The following is a 15918-nucleotide window of genomic DNA, read 5'->3' as shown; positions in this document are numbered from 1 at the left end:
GCATGATTTCCCCGTCATAAATCCATGCTGACTCTGTCCTATCCTGTTACTACTATCCACGTTCTCCTTCCCCCTCCCCCTCCCTCATTCTCCTCCACCCACCCCCTCCCTCATTCTCTTCACCCCAAAAAAAAGGCTGTTACAATTTTATTTGATCAAAGTAATTGCTAAAATCCTTGTAGTTAATAAAAATTACTGGTTCTCCTTGGGCTTGACTGTAGAACTGATGTAGCCTTGCGAAGAGGTGAGAGGATGGGAATCATTGAAGCTATGTGTGGATCTAATTTAGTCACCATTTTGAAGTCATACTTTTGGTCCCAATTTTATAACATCCATTGATTTGATTTTTTTTAAAAAAAATCTACTTGTGGGAGGTGGGCATAGCTAGTTGGGCCAGCATTTATTGCCTGTCCCTACTTGCCCTTGAAGGTGTTGATAAGCGGCTGCCTTAAACCACTGCAGTTCATGTGCTGTAGGTTGACCCACAAAGTCCTGAGGGAGGGAATTACAGGATTTTGACCCTGCAACACTGAAGAGATCTGATATATTTCCAAGTCAGGATGGTGAGTGGCTTGAAGGGGGTGCTACCAGCTGGTGGTGGTCCCATGTATCTGCTGTCCTTATCCTTCGAGATTAAAGTAGGTGTGTTTTTGGAAGTTGCTGTCTCAGGATCTTTGGTGAATTTCTGCAGTGCACCTTTTGATAGTACACACCATGCTACTGAGTGTTGGTGGTGGAGGGAGTGGTTGCTTGTGGATGTGGTGCCAGTCAAGCAGACTACTTTGTCTTGAGTGGTGTCGAGCATCTTGTTTTGTTGGAGCTGCACCCATCCAGGCAAGTAGGGAGTATTCCATCATACTTCTGACTTCCATCTTATGGACTGCAGACAAGTTTTAGGGAATTGAGAGGTGAGTTACCAGCTGGACTGCTCCTATTGGTTGACCTGCTCTTGAGCCACTGAGTCCAGTGGAGTTTCTGGTTGGTGGTAAGCCCCAGGATGTTACTAGTAAGAATTCAGTGATGGTAACACCACTGAATGTCTCTTACTGGAGGTGGTCATTATCTGGCATTTGTGGGTATGAATGTTACTTGCCACTTGTCAGTCCAAGTTTGGATATTGTCAGGATCATGTTGATTTTAGAACACAAACTGCTTCAGTATCTGAGGAGGCATGAATGGTGTTGAAGATTGCCACTTTCACCTTCTGATGGAGAGAAGATCATTTGAAGCAGCTGAAGATGTTCAGGCTGAGGACACTACCATGTGAAATACATGCAGGGATATCTTGGAACTGAGAATACTAACCTTCAACAACCTCACTCATTACTCATCTTCCTATGTGCCAGATATGACTCCAACCAGCGGTGGGTTTGTACCCCAATATCTCCTTGATGCCACATTGTCAGATGATGTCAAGGTCTGTCACTCTTGCCTCACCTCTGAAATTCAGCATTTTTTGTGCCCATGTTTGAACCAAGTCCGTAAAGAGGTTAGGAGCGGAGAGGCCCTGGCGGAACCCAAACTGGGTGTCGCTGAGCAGATGCTGCTAGATAGTACTGTCGCTGACACATTCCATCACTTTTACTGATGATTGAGAGTAGACTGGTGGGGTGTTATTTGGCTGTTTACTGTGGCAGTTACAGGGACAAAATTTAGCAAAGTGATCAAGGAACTCAGCAGGCCTGACATCATCTGAGGAGAGAGAAAAACAGTTAACAATTTTGAGGCCTGATATAATTCTTTGGATCTGGAAGGGGCTGGAAAATGATTTTCATCCTGTTGTAAGGAGGAGGAGCATGTGGAATAAATGGTGAGGGTTTTGGAAAAATAGACAAGAAATATACATGCAAATAGGTGTTATGGTATGTGTCCATAGTAGAAAATAGATCACCTGTGTTAACAGCAAACACTCACACAGGCGAGGGACTAGGGGAGGAAGGGTATGTAATCAAAATGGAGGACTTTGTGCATGCTCTGATGTTGTTAAATTCACTGTTGAGTACTGATGGCTATAAGGTGCCTAATTGGGGAATAAGCTACTGAACTTTCTGCTTGCATTGAGCTTGACTGAAGCGCAGCAGCAGGCCTCAAACAGAAACATTCGCTTGAGAGCAAACTGCAGTATTGAAGTGTTAAGTAGCAGGGAGGTTGGACTCATTCTCCGGCAGCATAGGTGTTCCATAAAGCAGTCACCCTGTGTATTTTGCCTTGCTGTTGTAGAGGTGACTATACTTGTGAGAAGCAAATACAACAGATTGAAAGTCGTGCAAGTAAACTGCTTCACCTAGAAGGTGTCTTGAATCTTGGACAGTGAGGAAGGAGGTGGTAAAGGGGCAAAAGTCTCACTATCTGAAGTTGTATGGGAAGACGTTCGTTCTTCCTTTTGGCAAAAGCATGAAGTTATTTACCAGCTCCCCTCAGTTCTGAAGCAGTCAGGTTGGATATGAGATGTTTAACTCTGCTTTTATCTCTCTCATTCTGCCAAATTGGCTAAATTTTTTCCAATAATTCTGTCTTTAGTTCAGATCTTCAGCTTCCATAGTACTTTGCCTTTAACTAATTGAATGCAGAGACAATTGTAATAAGCAGGGTTTTTAGATTCTTCAAAAATATGGTGCTCTGAAAATGGTTTCCCAACCTGAGTACTCTTTTATTTATTTATTTCTTGGTATGGAGATATTAACAAGGCCTCTTTGCCCTGAGAAAATGGTGGCAGCGTGGCACTTCTTTCTGCAACTGAATGGTTTGCTGACTAGTTGCCAATTGTGTAAATTGGGACTAGAGAACCTGAAGAAAGGGGATGGCAAATGCACTTCCCATATGACATTGACCTGTCATATTGACCATATGGCAGGGAGGTCCTTTATTAGGGATTAAATTATTTAGCTATACTAGTTATTGTTGATTTAATTTAATCTAGACCAGAAGCAGAAACCAATATATTACTCTGGTCAGGCAGCATCTGTGGAGTATAGACAAGTTAACTTTTCCAGATGGACACATCTCAAATATATTTTCTAAATTTTGGGCATTGTGCATAATGTTACGAGAGTAATGAGGAATTGCTGTGTGCAAATGTTCACTACATTGACAATATCCAGATTGTAGTAAACCATTGAATTATTCTAGATGGTTAGTTAATGAATTTTATTGGTTGAGAACAAATAATTTGTGTACACATCACTCGTCCTAAATGGAGGTTCAGAATTTTCATGTGTTCTAAACTCCAGCGAAATGCTACTTCAGTCACCAAAAACTCAATGTCATCAGAATTTTGGAGTTAATGACGAAAAATGGCTTGCTTTTTGTAATTTTTTTTCTACCCACACACTGCTTTAGTGATTTTGTTGCCAGCTTTTATTTTAATGAGTGAGCTCAGAGCAAATTATATATATTGTAATGTTTCTTAACACATTCATAATGAATAAGAAGGTGTATATTAGCATAGCCAGTAGAACCTCACCTGCTTAAGTAATGTCTTATGCAATATACTTTTGGTTTAGTGAGCACGCAAATGTTTACAGACCCTCCTTAACTGTGGCTAATTATGGACACTCAAGGAGGACCATTGACCTGAGCAGGACATCAGAGCCTTAATTAGTTTACAGGAAATTCATTTCAATGTTAATACAATCTTGTGCATATTAAGTAAGTGTAGGTTCTAAGTTATTTTTCTTTGTGTTCTAATCATAATCCAGAGCAAACAACTACGTTTTATAAGATTAGAATCTTGAAGCGCTCATACTAAAGTTAATGCAGTGGTCTGCAAAGAGCATCCTGCACTGGTCAATATCCTCGTACTGTAGCTTTACATACTTGTCATCCGAATGTACATTACTGTTAAACAGTTTTTAAACAAGCTGAGCCAAGTTCATTTTTTTTTTTAAATTGTCAAAGATCAAATCTGTTACACCACCAAATTGTGAAAAGTCCCCATGTTATGAAAATTGGTTCTTTTACAGTTTTCCTTCTAAATAAGCAGTCTTGGATTGTACTAGGCCTTCCATTTCTAATTATTTTTGTTAAATCAAACTGAATCCTCCAACAAAACTTTGACTAAACAGTGGGTTGAGATATCTGGTCGGCATGGACGAGTTGTTTCCGTGCTGTAAACCTCTATGACTCTATTAGTCTGACTTTTTAATGTGCTGAGTATGCTTTATATTCCTTAACTGGTTTACTTGTATTGGCATCAGAAATGTTGCATAAAACCCAGATTTCGATGTCGGTACATTCATTCATGTTACTGTCTAATAAAGGAATTGGGAAGAGTGTACAAGTTCATGCTGTTTCCACTGTTTGTTTGGACTTGACTTCATATCCAAAGACCGCATAATAGTTAGACAAATTTTTTGGGGATGAAACTGGAGAGTAAATAGTATTTTCCACCCTTGGACTTATATTCCCAGAGATCACTTCCATCCAGAAAGATTTAAATTGACTTTTGATACCAAATTGGATGAGCAACATTTCATTTTCACTCTGTCATTGGACTTCTACAGTCTTCTGTGGCCAAAAGGAAGAAGTTATTGCCCAATAATCAATATCTGTACCACTACTATGATTGTGTTTTGACATTTTAAAATGAGTTTAGAAAACCTGGATAATGGTAGAAACAGTATTTTCAACAATATACACCTTTGGTTCATTATTGCTATTATATAACGCCTAGGAGCATCTGTTGTACTTCTGTTATTATCTATATTGCTTACATGAGAATTTTCTCTCCAATCTGTGGTGTATTTGGCAATGAACTGGGCAAGAACTGAATATTTGTGAGGTTTTGCCTAGTAATTTCTAATCTGCCACAGTTCAATGTATTTTTAAAAATTCTTTAAGCTTAAACGGTACCATCAATGATTAACACCAATTTGGGGTTATGGAGCAAGAATACTGGCAGTGGCCACTTTAGGAGGAGTGTGGCTTTTATTGTAAATGCTTTTTTTGTGTAACTTTTGTAATGAACTCAGCAGGTGGCGATCGTTTTAAAATGAACATGAAGGAGCATTGCATTATTCTAAATAATGCATAGATTCTTACCATTCAGATTTTGCACATGTGACCATGGCGTTATATAATATGTTACTCTTACCGTTAGTGTTTTTGGGAATGCAAATATGAGCTGATGGATTGACTGTGTATGAAAACTGCAAAGAAGTTGTGTTTCTGAATGAAATGTGAGCTGCAACATAATGGATTCTTTACTTTTCAGTGAAACTGACTTTCAAAACAATGTGCATCTTTTTGAAAAATGAAAGTCCTCGAATTTGGAAGGCTGTCAGATTATTTAATAATCTCCCTCCTTGTGTGTCTGTAATGTGGCAGTTGTAAACTACTAATTAACATCCAAATGTTTTGTGACCATTAGGGAATGGAATAAAAGTGCAAGGCTTTGATTTATTTGGCTGATCAGTGTTGTGCAATTCTTGTTAAACACTGAATGAGGCCTTGTGCTTAATATCCTTCACTGGTCTAAAAAATACTTTTGAGTGCAATTTATCTCAAGTATTTTAAGCCTAAACTGAGGACAATAGCCAATAGTGGGTGTTTTTGTAACTCCCTACTGTGGAACTGGGGGCTAACTTGGCTACAAACAACTCTTGGATCAGCATTCATTCCTCAAGTCTGTTGAAGAGTTTACTGTATATTTTGGCTTTCCTGTGAATGCTGTATTCTGTTTCTTCTTGTGCTTCAGTCAGCTCCTTTCCTTCTATTGTGTGCATCCAACTCATTGATAGAATGTGCTTCCATGGGGCCATTTACCCAGAATCATTAGAGATCCCCACTGCCCTGCCAAAAGTAACTTTCAATATTAGGGCGGCACAGTCGTTGGCACTGCTGCCTCACAGCACCGGAGACCCGGGTTCAATTCCTGCCTCAGGCGACTGACTGTGTGGAGTTTGCACATTCTCCCCGTGTCTGCGTGGGTTTCCTCCGGGTGCTCCGGTTTCCTCCCACAGTCCAAAGATGTGCAGGTCAGGTGAATTGGCCATGCTAAATTGCCCGTAGTGTTAGGTAAGGGGTAAATGTAGGGGTATGGGTGGGTTGCGCTTCGGCGGGGCGGTGTGGACTTGTTGGGCCGAAGGGCCTGTTTCTACACTAAGTAATCTAATCTAATATCTTCAGTAGTTTATAAATATCAAATTATTCAAAAGTCATTCAAATTTGGTTAATATGGTACAATAACAACGTTGCAAACTGAGATTTAAATGGCATTGTGGGTTGGGTGACCAGTGGGATTAAGAAACATTGTCATATCCCTGTAGGTGGCCCCAGTGAGAGAGCTGCCACGTTTGTGTTTAGCAGTTTACTCTCCATTCTCATGCAGTGCAGATTCTGCATTGTTGCACTTTAGATTTCTAATATTTGTCTTTCTTATCACTTGCACTTTAATCTGCTTTAACCTCAATTTCATTTCATCCTCAGCTAGTTATACTATGTGCAGCCGTCAGTTTCTGCTTTAATCTTTTCTGCTTTACCGTTAGTGCACTCTGTCTCCAGTGTTGTTGAGAAAACAAATTGTTCCTTGTGTCAGTAAACTGGCTGCTTTGTCATTATTTCAGTGTAAGAGCTGCATTATTGTGATAAACTAAGCCTTACTGTGGTTTGTGTATGATATATACGTTGCATTACACTGACATGCTCCAATTTATTCTGCATCCTCTCTGTGCATAGATTGTAATCCATCATATGTTGTGGGCCCAGGGTACTGAGGTATATGGACTGCAGTGCTTAGCTGTTAATTTCTCACTTCACATGCTCTATTCAGTGTAAATCCAGTCAACACTGTAGCCTCATTGAAATGATAAATGGGACAGCAGAATATCTTTGTTCAAATAAACGAAGTTGTAACACTTTGTGGATTTTAAAACTTTATTTTGAACATGATTAATTGTTGCATAAGTGTTGGTTCCAGGTTTGCTTAATTGCCAAAATTCTATTTGCATCGAATGGGAGGGCTCTTCTGGTAGTCTTAATGCCCCTATCTCTGAGCCAAAGAGGCCTGGATTCAAGCCCCACCTCCTCTAGAGGTTGTGTAATAACCTCTCTCAACAGAAAAATTGACTAGGAACATGCAAATAAAAACAAATTTACTAGAAAAACTCCACAGATCTGGCTGCATCTATAGAGAGGAATTGGAGTTAACATTTCATGTCCACTGATCCTCCTTCAGATTAGGAAAATATCTTGTAGTGAATGGTGAGAGCTCAAAGTTCCCTCTAATGACTTAGTAACATCCTCCCCTTTACCAGTCATCATCCCTCCCATTTCATTTCCTCTGCTGAGGATGCTGTAATGTTAAACCAAATTCCACAACATGTGCAAGTGGTTTGTTGGTAGCTCCCTCCATTGGTAAGATTTGTGAAATTCGAGAGCTCATTGCAACTCAATCCTGTCCTCAGTGACTACACCCACACATTTCTTTTTCTATAAGATTCAGTGAATGGTGATTGGCAAATTTGTATGGCTGCTACACTTTCAGCCCCTGACCCACAGTTGAGGGACACGCAGGCAATTTATGGCACCTCTTCTACAATTTCCTAGCTGAGATTCTCTAAACATCGCATGTGTAACCTCATCTGGACATAAATAACCCACAATTTGCCCATTAAAAAGAAAATATTTCAGTTTCCATGAGCCTATGGAAACTCTTAAGTACTCTGTTTTTATGCTTCCATTATAATCAATTCAGAAAAACCGAATAATGAAAATAAAATTACCATTTAACACATTATGCCTGTGCCCACTTTTGGTTATATTTTCCTGCAACCTGGAAATTTTTCAATCTAATTTTTTTAAAAATTACTCCAGTTTCATTCCTTCAGCTTTTCAGAAATCACATTTCAAACTGCAACTTGCTGCATTTTGAATGAAAAGAAATTTCATATCATTTCTGGTTCTTGCACCAGTTTTGACAATCTCCGGTTGTTTACCCATCTCGCATTGAAAAAATACTTTTTTATTATCACAAGATGGACAGTTTTGACTGCAGCACTGTTGAATGATTTGCATTTTTAAACCTATTTCATTGTACTCTTAACTTTCAATCCACTTCATTTTCCCTTGAAACTGGAAGCTGCAGTTACTCTTCTTGGTTGTATTCTCCTTCCATCTCTATCTCCTTGCACTTTAAAACAGCTCATGTTAAGGAATGGGAGAGTTGTAAAGTATGTTACTAGACATAAACATACAGCACCACTGTCTCTTAAAGCACTTCCTCGTGCCCTCAAAGCTTCCATTTCTAGTGATGCTATTTAAAGTCCAGTTGCGTAATTGGATTCCAAGCATCCATCCACATCCCAGCAATATGCAGAATCACCATGTTGAAGTTTGAACAAGCTGTTGGACTAATTGTGGTTGGTTTTGTATTCTTTTGTATAACAACAAGCTGCTGTATAATCATGCAGTTCAGCTTCTCCTGCAGACAGAATTTGCAAAGAGGATAGATTTTTTTTAAACAAGAAAATTATGGAATTTTACTTTTTGAAGTGGGTGAGTTATAGGGTCGTGATGAGTGCTGGTTACTGATTCCTGATTTCCTCATTACCTCATTACATCACAAACTGATGGTTATAACTGGATAAGTCCTTCAAAACAGGGTCTGATTCCAAGCAGACATAGTTGTTTGAAGTACTGTTAATCCTATAGCACCATTGCCATTATCCTAGCATCAGACAAAAGGGATGCAGTCAATCAGTTTGGAAAAATTTACATCTAATACAAGCATAAACACGATAATTCAGGCAGTGTACTTTTTTCATGAGAAATCATAGCTTACCTTTGTTAGATATACAAAATCTTACTGGATATTTTTAATTCTGCAGCAAGAAACTGATTAAAATATTGCAAACTCTAAAAGTTATGACCTTTTATACTGAATGGTATTTGTTTAAAATTAGACATTCTAGACTAAAAGCAATGCACACCTGAGCAGAATACCACTGCTTTGTACTGTGTAACATTCCTGTTCCTATAAAATATTGCAACATCTGATTTATGGTAACTGAAAGTACAGAAGCTGCATTGGTCACTACTTAAAATCTAAATTAAGCATCCTTCTGCACTTGCATATAATATTAACTGACAAAGATGTTACCAAATTATAAGCTAAAATGACCATAAGTTTCAACTGTAGTAAGTCATTCCTTTTTGCAACTAGCTAAGGACTATTTACTTCCAATGTATGCTTTCATTATACAGTTGGTTCTGCTATAATGCACATTTCTTCAACGCGAATTGGCTTTAACGTGATTGAAGAAATTGCACTTACTTATAGAATGCAAACTTTCCTTACCACTATTGACTGTAACGCAATTCAGTGCCCATTAGTTCAAGTGGCGTGACTATTGGGCAATTTTCTTATAATACGAGATCACACAAGAACGGAGCTATCGCATTATATCAGAACCGATTGTAGTTTGTCTGTGCCACTGTGGGAATATTACAGTAGTCTCAGACCACCTGCATGAATGCTTCCAGAAGATGCAAAAAGACTATATAACATTTTATAAAGAGTTGGAGAACACTATAGAAGAATGTGGGTTTGTTTTTAAAAAAAAAATAGCTGCAGGAAGATTGATAATAGATAAGAAAATGGCAAGCTTATTAAATGAATATTTTGTATCAGTTTTCATGCTGAGAAGAGGGCAAAATATCTGCAGTAGAAGGGGACCCCAGCATAAGTTAAGGCAAGGAATCTTTTTGTTTAGAAAACACAGTAATGGAGAAAATTTAAGGTGCAAGTTTTTTTTTAACCTAGCTTCCTAGTATTCTAAAGTAATTGAGAATTTCGGATACATTAGTCATAAATGACTTTTCAAGCATGGTAGACATGTCTTCAGATTGGATAAGTACAAGCTTTCTCATGAGATGAGTGAAAAGCCAAAAATGTACAGACCAATCACGCTTATACAGGGAAATTAACTGGAAATTTATTGAAGTCATCGATCACTTGCACAATTATCACTGAGTATTTGTACAAGGGTAAGCTGATCACAGAAGCCCAAAACTAGAGGTTATGCACATTAATAAATCCATTGGGACTTCAGGAGAATTTTCTTCAACTGAAGTGCTAATGGGGAGCTCACTAGCATGTGTCAATAGCATGACAAGCTATTTGAATAAATAAGTGAATAAGAGCGAAGCAGACCAAGTTAGGTGAAGTAGGCTCATGTGGAGCATAAACCACAGAATAGACCACTTGGCCAGTATCTGTACTGGAGATTTGATTAAAGTACGAATCCTGGCTGTATAACCTAATTGACTTCTTTTAGGATCATTAACTAGGTGGATAAGAAAATATCTATTGATGTTTTCTATGTGAACTTCCAGAAGGCAGCTAACAAGAGGCCGTGTAAGATTTGAATAGGAATCAGTGTGTAAGGAAAGTGCGATAACCTTGTAAATAGGTTAGCTATTATTTGGGCAACAGGACTTAGAGATAAAAGACAATGCTTTGGAAGAATGAGGGGTGTTCCCCAGATAATTTATGCAAAATAGTACTTTGGATGAAAGAATGAAGTTGCACATCCAACTTTGGAGATGATATTATATTTTGAGTATTACATTAAAGTGAGCAGATAGAAGCAGGAAGGTGTGTTGTTTTAGTAGGTAAGACCAGGGCCCATGGAGTTCAAAGTGGGTCCAGTTTTGAACCAAGAGTGTTACAGAATTTTCTTCTATAATGGCAAGTTTCTGGAAATGGAGAACCAAATGCGTTTGGACTGTCTGCAAACATGATCATTAAAAATGAACATGTTGGTATAAAATGTAATCAAAATGAAATGCTCACCAAGAATCAGTCTGACTGATCTGTTGTACTTGCAATACATACACATATAAAGCCTATTCTTGGGGTCAGTGAGACTTTGTTTTGGGTATTTTTTTTATTCGGGTTTCACGAATCAGGGGTGCAGGTTTACTGCTGGATTCTTAAAGACGTAATATATTTTCTGACATTTTTTATCCTGTAAATGGAGTTGGATGAATTGTCTCCCTTGGTTCTGGAACATCTTACATTGGTCACATTTAATTATGCTTATTGGTCTGTTTTAAGCAATCTTTGTATTTTTAGCTTTGACCATTGGAAGGTTAAACTTGTACTTAAATGCAAGATGAGAGACTAAGAGAAGTAGTGTTTGATTTTTTTTTTAAAAGGGATCTGAAGGACACCACTAAACGTACCCAATCCTGCAACCTGAAGCATGTCAAAGGCAAGCACAAAAGCTAAAGTTGCAATTGAAGAGCAACTACAAAAGCATTTTAGTGCTACATATGGTGTAAGCCATCTATCAGAAATTCTAACCTGCTCTACAACTTAGACAGAAATCCACGATCTCCAGAACTCTTTCCCCCCTACCCCCCCCCCCCCCCCCCCCCCCCCCAAAAAGTGGTAAATATGCAAAAGTCTATTACTAATGGTAACGTGTGTGTTGGTTTTGGGAAGACACAAATGTTGCAAACAGAATTTCTTCTTGAAGACTTTGCCTCCCATCAACCTACATTTGTAATTTCACTTATGATGATTTTCAATTTCTTGTGATTTCAACAGACCTAATCTGCAGGAACGAACTATAATTGCCTGACCCCCATACAGTGCCAAGCTGGAAGTTAGCTGCAGAACTGTTTCCAGTGCAAAATAAGCCTGTTACTGTAATATGAAAAATAAAGGAATGTTACAGTACTGTTTTTTTGTTGACTGTTGCTCAGGCATGATTGTTTTTTACAATTTAACTTTTTATTTCTGTGAAATCACTAATGAAATAAATTACTGCAATTATCTGACACTTCACTACATTCCTATCAAGCTCATTTTGATTGTTCCCCTGACTGTCACTCCTGTGATCAGAGGTTTCAGTTACCTTGAAATCTTCCAATTTGACCAACATGAAGATGATCAGTAATCCCTTATTCCAAGGCAGACAATGAATGAGAATTTGCTATCGGTAATTCCATTCTTGAACAACTATAGACACATCAAAGTAAGTTCTCGTGGATGACTTTATTTCCTGTGGCTATTCTGCTGAAGTCATTGAGGACACCTTAAGAGAATGGGAGAACTTTCTGTGGTAACCATCTCGTGTGTGCACTTCAGTGTTTCTTTTATTCCCCAATTTGCTCAGGTTATATGTATTAATTCATTTTTCTCCATTTTTAGAATTTCTTTTCACACTTTCAACTTCTACACTTTTGTACATAGGTAGTGCCTTTTAACATAAAAATCATTCAGATCGCTTGGCAGAGGGGCGATATTATTTGACAAGCCGTATTAAAGATTAAGATAAGGAATCTAAGGAGTGTTTTAAAGAAGAGAGGGTTTTAGGGGAAGGAAGTCTATAGGTTAAGGTCTCAGACAAAGTAATTCTTCCAATGATGACCATTATGAAAACTGACAATGCACAGAAGGCCAAAACTGAATTGCATAGATCAGTGAGGTGTGGAAGAGTTTGTGTAGGGCTATGGTGTGAGGATGGTGGGTAGAGAGAGAATAAGGCCTTGGAGCGGGTTTGAAAATCTAAACAATGCCAGACTTTGAGTCACTGAACACTCAAGTGTTTATAGATCTTTTAGGAACGTCCAGGTTCTCGTCCCACCTATCCCACCTATGTATAATAGCTTGTCTGAATAGGTTAATTAAAATCTACATGTGAATAAAGCTTTGAATAACCCCACATTTGTGGATAGTGCAAGATGGGAGACCAGCCAGGGGGGCATTAGTTATCAGGAGTAGTCAACGGCGTGGATTAAGTTTCCGACAATGGCTCTGGTCTTTGGTCTTGTCAAATATTTAATCAATAGGAATTTCTGTTCATCCGATGCTCAATATTGAATGAGCATTGCTCTACGAGAGGCATTGGAGGAATTGGAAGGGGTGCAGTGGCAAGGCAGAACTAAGAGTCTGGGAGCCAACATCACCCCAAATATTAAAGCCAACACGTTTTTTTTCTCTTAAGCTGTTTTTTTTTAAGAAATAGCATGTGTCCCTGCTTCAATTCCATGCAACAGTGCTGCCATTTACATTGGTTAGATTTGAGAGGCTGCTGTAGTTATACACAGGCCTTGTTAGGTTATGACTCAGTTTTAAATTCCAACAGGCATATCTGCCACCTCAGCTCGAGGTTTCCATGTTATTTCTGATCTGCTCATGGGATTGATGGTTTTCTGACCTCAAGCATCAAGATATTTTGGTGGGAGTTGCCTCTGATTTGCCTTGATTTGTAGATACTGGAGTTCCAGAAAACATTTGAAAGTTACAGTTCCAGGGATTGACTGACAAACAAGAAAATGGTTCCATTTCCACAGCTGTAAATTTGCACTGGTGTTGTTTAATCCTTAGTCATGCTTTAATCACTATCTCCTTATCAATAGACAGGTAAGACTTGCAGAATTCTAGGCATTCACTGGTGTGAGTGTTTTATTTCATGATTTGATGCACTGTTAATTAGTGTTAAAGTTTATGGAAAAATGCAATAGTCACTGACTGGATTTTTAAGATTAACCAGTAGACAATGATGAAAAGCAACAGTACAATTCATACCGGTCAAAGGTCTGTATTTAGTGATGTGACCACATGTTGTTAATGTAGCCCATCGCGAATAGAGGAATGCCATCGCAAAACAGCAGTTTTTTCTTTCAGAGTGCAAAGACAGGAGGAAGTGACATGGGAGCTGTCATTGACTTGACTGGTGATGATGAGGATGATGTGACTGCCCAAGGTATGGACCCATATAATATTTCTCCACCTTCCTCCAACAACTTGTTATATTTAACATGTGACGTAACATTATTTGAGTCAAATCTCCAAACTTCACCTGTAATTGATACATACTCTAGATTAACTTGCTAAGCTGCTTACCTGGTATAGTGCAAATACCTGTTAAAGGAAGGAATAAATATTTGTCTCATCTTTGGATGAATTTACCTTCCTCTTTATAGTTGTATTATTCATTCCTGTTTTCAATGGAGATTGTCTTGGTATTGCATTTTAACTGTTCTATGATTCTGTTCAACCAGTAGCTTCAGTTCAGTATTCTTGAGGAGCTTGAGTGCTTAAGGATAAATTCTTTTCAAGAGTACATATCAGCAGGTAGAATTAAGCAATGCAAACTGATTTAAGGTATGGTTGACTTGTGTATAAACCCCACTGATAGCAATTATGTAATGGTAGATTAAATAAATTCTGAGATTAGACAAGTGTACAGCAGAGATTTTTAACTTGCATTCAGATTTTTGGCAGCAGACTAGCACATGGCAAAGCGTGGTGAATTTGTTGAATCTGGCTAGGATAGTTTCTGGAACATTATGCTTTAGTCAACAAAGGAAGAAGCGGTTTTGAATTTGGTAAGAAACATTGCTGATATCCTAGACCAATCTCTTGGAAATTTGTCAACTTTATAATTAAAGTTCCATGTTGACCACACATGTTGAAAACTTTCAGCTGACCAGTGAGAACTAGCTTGAATTTTTTGGAGAAAAAAAATCATGCCTGACAAATGTGAAATTTCTGTTTTGAAAAGCTGATCAAACTAATGGACAGGAGAAAGTATGGATGTTGTTTATGCGACCTTCCAGAAGGCAGTTGGAAAGGTCCATCATGAGAGACTGATGGCTAAAGTTGAAGCCCATGGAATTGAAGGAAAGCTATTGGTGTGGTGTGAAAATTGACTGGTGATAGAACATCAGGAGGAAAGATAATGGGCAGTGTGATGATGCTGTGGTTTTAAGAGGTGTTTTGTCCTGGTTTATTTTAGAAACAGATTGGGGAGAGGCTTCGAGCAGTCTGAGAAGATAAACAACTTGTGTAGCCTCGGTTTTTAAAAGTGGGAACAATAGAAGCAGCCTGAATGGGTGGTGTTGAGTTCCCACTGAGCCAGGGATTTTAGGGTTAGCTCTCGGCGTTGCTATCGAGGTCTTGAAGTGAAAGTTGCATTTTCCCCTTTTCAGTTACAGCTGAAAGCTGGGGTTCTCTGTCCCTTTCAGAATTGTCTAGTGATGCCCTTTCTACCTAGATTAGAGAACTGCATGTAAGACCATGTTTTCTGAATCTCCCTTTTGCCAAGGGTGTGTTTTTGTAATGTTACTATATTGGAACAGTTAATAATAGTTACTGTATCTATTGCTCTAAGTTTTCAAATAGAGTTAAGTTATTCCAATTTCTCACCTTTTTTTGTATTTTAACCATAGTGGATGAATAAAGTGTGTTATGCTTTAAATTCGATAGCTTGACCAATTGAATTTCACCTGGAACGCAGTATCTCCCACTTACCTTTTTTAAAATAAGAGACAGTTAGGGTCTAGGTTACCACCTAAATATATTTTAAAGGGGTCTGGTCTGGCCCATAAGAGCAAGTATTCTACATGGCAAGAGGTGACTAGTGTTCTGTTGCAAACAATGTTGGGGCTACACCATCACTTTGTGATAGAAAACCATATATCCAAATTTACTGATGAGACAAAGATAGGTAGCATTATAATCTGTACAGTTGGAAGTGTAAAAGAGCTATTGACACAGTAAGGGAATTAGCAAAACAAGTTCAAAAGTTCTATATTTTGAATGCTGAAAAGTGAAAAACAGTGGAGGTTCAAAGAGGCTTGGAGCTCCTTGTACATTGTTTTCTATATCTGTTCATCGACTTTCCATCATCAGTCGAAGACTAATGGGATCTGGCTTTTATATCTGGAGATCTGGAACACAAGCTAGTGGAAGTTATGCTATAACTTTACAAAAGCCTGGGTACTGTCCCTGTTGTACAGTGATTTGGTTGGAGTAATAAATCTTAAATATGTAATGATATTGGTTGAGTGTGCTGTATCAATTTGCAGAATGATGTTCGAACTCCACATTGCAATATAAGCTTATGCAATACCTGGGGTTGTGTACCCTGGAATTTAGACTGTTACAATATTCATGACTCAAGG

The 15918-nt window shown here is 38.4% G+C and overlaps 1 protein-coding gene across 3 annotated transcripts in view; it reads left to right on the top strand.

Moving 5' to 3' along the window:
• LOC122542270 (activating transcription factor 7-interacting protein 1-like) overlaps positions 1–15918 on the top strand; it is a 193021-nt gene that overhangs the window by 161841 nt on the left and 15262 nt on the right. For all 3 annotated transcript variants that reach the window (XM_043679842.1, XM_043679841.1, XM_043679843.1), the window contains exon 12: positions 13637–13715. In XM_043679842.1, coding sequence (XP_043535777.1) covers positions 13637–13715 — 79 coding nt within the window. The remainder of the gene's footprint in view (positions 1–13636; positions 13716–15918) is intronic.

This window comes from Chiloscyllium plagiosum, chromosome 39 (assembly GCF_004010195.1).
Source record: "Chiloscyllium plagiosum isolate BGI_BamShark_2017 chromosome 39, ASM401019v2, whole genome shotgun sequence".
NCBI classification, from domain to species: Eukaryota; Metazoa; Chordata; class Chondrichthyes; order Orectolobiformes; family Hemiscylliidae; genus Chiloscyllium; species Chiloscyllium plagiosum.
The sequence above is the reverse complement of the archived record's forward strand: the minus strand, read 5'-3'. Positions and strand labels throughout refer to the sequence as shown.